The sequence below is a fragment of the Henckelia pumila genome, chromosome 3, assembly GCF_033568475.1.
Source record: "Henckelia pumila isolate YLH828 chromosome 3, ASM3356847v2, whole genome shotgun sequence".
Lineage (NCBI taxonomy): Eukaryota > Viridiplantae > Streptophyta > Magnoliopsida > Lamiales > Gesneriaceae > Henckelia > Henckelia pumila.
In genome coordinates this window covers 127,345,028-127,351,341 of record NC_133122.1, presented here as the reverse complement: position 1 = coordinate 127,351,341, position 6,314 = coordinate 127,345,028, and the positions used below count along the sequence as shown (strand labels likewise).

Below are 6,314 nucleotides of genomic sequence, written 5' to 3'. Positions count from 1 at the left end.
GATCTGACCGCCAGTTATCCAACAATTGGATTTTACATTAAAATGTTATGCTCATTCTCCCCAGATGTGTCACTCCCGGAAATCAAAACACTCGACACACTTTGGGGTGATTTTGACCAATCTTCCAAAATTATTTTGACTAAACTCAAAACATTAAAGTTGTAGATAAATAAGCTAGATTTCAAATAAAATTGGCCTCATATCATTTGGATCACTACCCTAATTGGTATCCTCAAAATCATAACAAGTATAGGTAATCCGGTGCCACCAAACACAACTTCAACACTTCAAACTTCAAACATAAACTTCTTTTAATCAAAATACTAACTACATAAATCATCAAAGCTCATTTTCTTGTAATTGAACATGGTTTAACTAACTTCAAAACATTAAAATCTTAAAAGAACATGAACCTCTTGAATCAACTCAAGTACTTCACAAGAACAACCTGCGCTTCACGATCTCATAAAATCATAACTTCACGCTCTTGAAATTAATGAAAATCATGCATACATATTTCAACACACAACAATTCATATCAAAATACATAATAGCTTGAATGGGTTTCAAAATCTTTTAAATTTGTACTTGCCTTGAAATGAAGACGAAGTTGATTCGGATTCTTGGCAACGAGCTAACCACACCAAGAACGAGATTTGGAACTTTGGCTTGTGACTTTCTTGAAGAACCGTGAAGGTTCAATAAAGAAACAAGAAGGAGAAGATGATAGAATGGAGAGAAGGGGAAAGAATCGTGTAAGGGATAGGGAAGAAGAAAGAGTCAAGGGAACAAGGGGACATGGGAAGTAATGGGGTGGGGAACCGGGTAGATAGATAGGATAATGATCATTCAATACATAATGTGTGTTCATCTCTAAAATGCAGTCAGTCACCCGTCCCGAATCGTCTGATAAAAATACCATCCCCCGACTTATACATAAAAAACATATCAATATTATACTTAAAACGTTCGTAAAAATACGCTCTATCATCTCGTTCGTAGGTTAGCCTCGTCCCATGATTCCAAAATCAAACTCAACCTAAAACCATTAACTTAATCGAAAGCGTTAAACATAAAATAATTATATCATGAAACCATAATCATTAAATCATAACTTAAACAATTTATGGCATAAAATCATAAAAATTATTTTTAAATCATCGTAAGTGAGTTAGTGGATTTGGACCTTACAACTCTACCCTCCTTAAAAGAATTTTGTCCTCAAAATTCGACTCACCAAATAATTCTTGGTATCGGCTACGCATATCTTATTCAGTCTCCCAAGTAGCCTCTTCCACTAATTGATTGCGCCATAAGACCTTTACCATCTTGATCTCTTTGTTTCTCAACTTCCGGACTTGTGTATCCAAAATTTGGATAGGTACCTCTTCATATGACAAGTCTGGCGTCCACTGAACTGGTTCATGACGAATGACATGGGAAGGATTTGAGATATACTTCCTCAACATCGAGACATGGAAGACGTCGTGTACTCCTTCTAGATTTGGAGGCAATGCTAATCGATAGGCTCTTTCTCCAATCTTGTCTAGGATCTCGAAAGGCCCTATATATCTCGGACTCAGCTTTCCTTTCTTCCCAAATCTCAAAACTCCTTTCCAAGGTAACACTTTCAAGAACACATGATCACCTACCTGAAACTCCAAGTCTCTACGCCTCTTATTGGCGTAGCTTTTCTGTCGACTCTGTGCTGTCAACATTCTGTCCTTGACTTTTGCTATCATGTCGATTGTCTGTTGCACTATTTCTGGCCCCAATACAGCTCTTTCTCCCACTTCATCCCAATGCAATGGAGTCCTACACTTTCTCCCATACAAAGCCTCATAAGGAGTCATTCCAATAGTAGCTTGATAACTATTGTTATATGTGAACTCCACTAAAGGCAACTTCGATTCCCAATTTCCTCCGAAGTCAATCATGCAAGCCCTAAGTAAATCCTCCAGTATCTGAATCACTCGCTCAGCTTGTCCATCTGTTTGTGGATGAAAAGCTGTACTGAAGGCTAACTTTGTCCCCAATCCATGATGTAGACTCTTCCAAAAGTTCGATGTGAACCTGGGATCCCTATCAGAGACTATCCTTGCTGGAACTTCATGCAATCTAACTACCTCTCGAATATACAACTCTGCATATTGATTCATCGAGAAGTTGTTTCTAACTGGTAAAAAGTGAGCTGACTTCGTCAACCTGTCAACTATTATCCATATTGAATTCATTCTTCGTTGTGTAATTGGCAGTCCAATCACAAAGTCCATGGTGACATCTTCCCATTTCCAAGTGGGAATGTGTAATGGTTTCAGAAGTCCTGCTGGCCTTTGATATTCAACTTTGACCTGTTGACATGTCAAACATTCGCTAACAAACTTAACGATGTCTTTCTTCATACCTGGCCACCAGTATAGCATCTGTAAATCCTTGAACATCTTTGTACTCCCTGGATGAATAGAATATGGTACAGTGTGAGCCTCAGTCATCACATCTTCCCTCAGTGAATCTACTGCTGGTACCCACTTTCGCCCTTTGTGATGCACGATCCCATCCTTCACTGTATACAATGTACTCCCTTTAGCTTCATCTTTAAGTTTCCAAGTTAATAATTGCTGGTCTGAAACCTGACCTGTTCGAATCTTGTCGAGCAAACTTGGAACCATTGTTAAGGCTGATAGGGCACAAACTTCCATCGGCTCAACTACTTCCAATCTGAGTCGTTCAAAATCTGCAATCAACTCTTTTTGAGTTGTCATTCTGTCCAAGGTTGCAGATTTACGACTCAAAGCATCTGCTACTACATTAGCTTTACCCGGATGGTAGCTAATATCACAGTCATAATCTTTCACCAATTCGAGCCATCTTCTCTGCCTCATGTTCAACTCCTTCTAGGTGAAGAAGTACTTCAAACTCTTATGATCAGTGAAAATCTGACACTTCTCACCATAAAGGTAATGTCTCCATAGTTTGAGTGCGAAGACAACTGCTGCCAATTCAAGGTCATGGGTAGGGTAATTCTTTTCATGAATCATCAACTGTCGTGAAGCATATGCTATCACCTTTCCATCTTGCATCAAGACAGCCCCTAATCCACTCTTGGAAGCATCTATATAAATTACGAATCGACCTGTTCCTTTTGGTATGGCTAGTAATGGTGTTGTCATCAACTTTTTCTTTAACACTAAAAAGCTTTTCTCACACTGATTAGACCATTCAAACTTCACACTTTTGCGAGTTAATGATGTTAGTGGCAGCGCTATCTTGGAGAAATCCTGAATGAATCTCCTATAGTAACCCGCTAATCCCAAGAAACTCCGTATCTCTGTAGCATTCTTTGGAGTAACCCAATTTTTAATTGCTTCTATCTTTGCTGGATCAACCTCTATTCCCTTAGCCGAAACTATGTGACCCAAAAATGCAATCTGTTCCAGCCAAAATTCACACTTACTGAACTTAGCAAACAATTGTTTTTCTTTCAGAATCTGCAAGACTGTAGTTAGATGCTGACGATGCTCATCTGAACTACGAGAGTAAATCAGTATGTCATCTATGAATACTATGACAAACTGATCTAAGAAAGGCTGAAACACTCTGTTCATAAGATCCATGAATACTGCCGGTGCATTGGTAACTCCAAATGGCATGACTAAAAACTCGTAGTGGCCATAACGAGTCCTGAAAGCCGTCTTATGAATATCTTCATCTTTCACCTTCAATTGGTGATAACCTGATCTCAAATCGATCTTGGAGAATACTACTGCCCCTTGTAACTGATCAAACAAATCATCAATCCTTGGCAGTGGATATTTGTTCTTCACTGTTACTCGATTCAGCTCTCTATAATCGATGCACAGTCTCATAGACCCATCTTTTTTCTTGACAAACAATACCGGTGCACCCCAAGGCGATATAGTCGGTCTAATAAAGCCTTTATTGAGTAGCTTTTGTAGTTGCTCCTTCAATTCTTTCATTTCAGTCAGTGCTAATCTGTATGGTGCTTTGGAAGATGGTTGGGTTCCGGGCATTAATTCAATCCCAAATTCTACCTCCCTAGCTGGAGGTAATCCTGTAATATCATCAGGAAATACTTTTGGGAAATCTCTCACTACCTCGACGTCTTCAAGTTTCGATCGAGGTAATTCTTGGTCGCAAGTGACACTTGCGAGGAAACCAGCACATCCTTTATTCAACAGTTGACATGCCTTACCTACTGAAATTAAAAGAGATGAATTATTTTTCAGTGTGGCATGGAATAGAAACGTTTCTCCATCCTTAGTTTTCAAGGAAACCGTCCTCCGTTTACAGTCTATGGTAGCCTCGTAACAAGACAACCAATCCATACCAAATATCATGTCAAAGTCCGACATTTTAAGGATAATAAGATCAGCATACAACTCATGACCTTGCATCTGTATACTGCATCCTCTGATAATCAAATCACTACTCAATTCTTCCCCTGAAGGCAAAGATATACTAAACCCCGAAATTGACTTATCCGGTACCAAACCCGATTTATTAACAAATTCAACATATATGAATGAATTTGTAGCTCCAGTATCAATTAAGATATGAGCAGGAATACTGGAAACATTAATCATACTTGTGAAGATGGCTGAGTTTGTGTCCACTTGCTCATGAGTCATGGCAAACACTCGGCCTTTGACCGGTCCTCTTTGTTGGGGACATTCCTTCGCAAAATTTCCTGGTTGTTTGCACAAGTAACATACACCAGTTCCCATCATACAATGGCCTGAATGAAGTTTTCCACATTTTTGACAAGCTGTTGGTGCATTTGCCAGTTTTGGTGCTGGCAGAGCCAACTGTTTCTGCCCTTGAGGTCGAGTCTGTTGTTGTTGGTACGGTCGGTGTTGGGGAGGGGCTTGGTACGGCCTCTTTCTGTTAGAATTTCCTTGTTGGTCTCGACCCTGATAGTTAGATCTCTTTGCCTGTGACTCTCAGATAATATCGTTTCTGTCCTTTTCGGACAGCATGGCCTGATCTACCGCTTCTTTGTAATTTTTTGCTCCACTTAGTCTAACATCCTTTCTGATGAAGGCATTCAACCCTTCTGTAAAGTGTTTCAACTCTTCAGCAGGATCACCCAAAATCATCGGTACAAAGTATCTTCCCCTTTCAAACTTCTTTACATACTCCGCAATTGACATGTTTCCTTGACGGATCTCCAAAAACTCTCTAGCCAACCTGTTTCGGGTGCTCACCGTGAAATATTTGCCGTAGAACACATCCTTGAATCCATTCCAAGTAAGGGTGGTTAGGTTCAACGCTGCTTTGGCTCCATTCCACCAAACACGAGCGTCATCACGGAACATATAGGTGGCACATCTCAATCTATCCGCATCCGTGATCTGCATGAATTCAAAAGCAGTCTCCATAGCTTGGAACCATTGTTCCGCAATCAAAGGATCAGTCTCTCCTTTGAACTCAGGTGGTCCCAACTCTAAGAACCTTTTGTAGATAGGGTTTTGATTAGCCGCATGATGGTTATTTCCGGCATTAGCTGTCTGGGCTTGAAGCAATTGTTGGATTTGAGCTCCCTGAGTACGGCTTTGCTCTTGAAGCAGAGAAGTTAATCCCGCCAAAAACTGGTTGTTTTGATTGTTCTCACTATCTGGCCCGCAATCATTATGGTTTTTGTTAGCGGCATTGGCGTTGGCGTTGGTGTTATTTCCCCTACGTGATGCCATAGTCCTAAAGTCCAATATTATCCACACCGCTCAGTCACGATTCAATACGTAAATATACTTTAACATGTAACATGCATACAATATCTCATCGCATTATCATACACATGATCGAATAAACATCATAACTTACAGACAGGAAGATGGAGCGTTGGAGTCGTGGCGAGTATGCATGAATGTTTCAAGAAAACCCAGAGCGAACTGCTCTGATACCAAACTGTAACATCCTCAACCGATGAAGATGTTACAAAACTAACATAACCTTACAATAACGCGGAAAAGAAATTTTTTGAAAGATGTATGCATACATCAAACCTTACTTAAAACATTTCAAAATAGTTTACAAACCAGATCCAAACCTTAAAATTTATAAAACTTGTTTACAACCTTAAAATACATCATAAAGTTGCAAATAACTCAAGACATAGCATATCACACTCAACTATGAACACACTCATGCATCGCCCGCCGGTCCGACTCCTTGCTCTTCTTCATGTCCGACATTAAACTCGTCGACATATGCATAAATGTCATCCCCATTACCTGCACCATTCAAGTGTAGTGAGTCTAAAGACTCAGCAAGTATATGCAGTAAAAATCGTGAGA

The 6,314-nt window shown here is 39.8% G+C and overlaps 1 protein-coding gene across 1 annotated transcript; it reads right to left on the bottom strand.

Annotated features, from left to right (window-relative positions):
- Positions 1–1,003: 1,003 nt before the first annotated feature.
- On the bottom strand, positions 1,004–5,711 carry LOC140889467 (uncharacterized). Its single transcript, XM_073297186.1, has 6 exons — positions 5,010–5,711; positions 3,897–4,931; positions 2,951–3,206; positions 2,475–2,803; positions 1,653–2,351; positions 1,004–1,039 (listed from the first exon to the last, which is right to left on the bottom strand). The coding sequence occupies exons 1-6, from the start codon at positions 5,709–5,711 to the stop codon at positions 1,004–1,006; spliced, it is 3,057 nt and encodes a 1,018-aa protein (XP_073153287.1).
- Positions 5,712–6,314: the final 603 nt, after the last annotated feature.

Bases quoted from the DNA above. Each gene is read 5' to 3' on its own strand.
- LOC140889467 (XM_073297186.1), bottom strand. From the start codon at position 5,711: ATGGCATCACGTAGGGGAAATAACACCAACGCCAACGCCAATGCCGCT. The intron at 4,932-5,009 runs GTAGATCAGGCC...TCTAACTATCAG, and splicing joins CAAAAAATTACAAAGAAGCG to GGTCGAGACCAACAAGGAAA. The intron at 2,352-2,474 runs GTACCATATTCT...ACATGTCAACAG, and splicing joins TGATGACTGAGGCTCACACT to GTCAAAGTTGAATATCAAAG.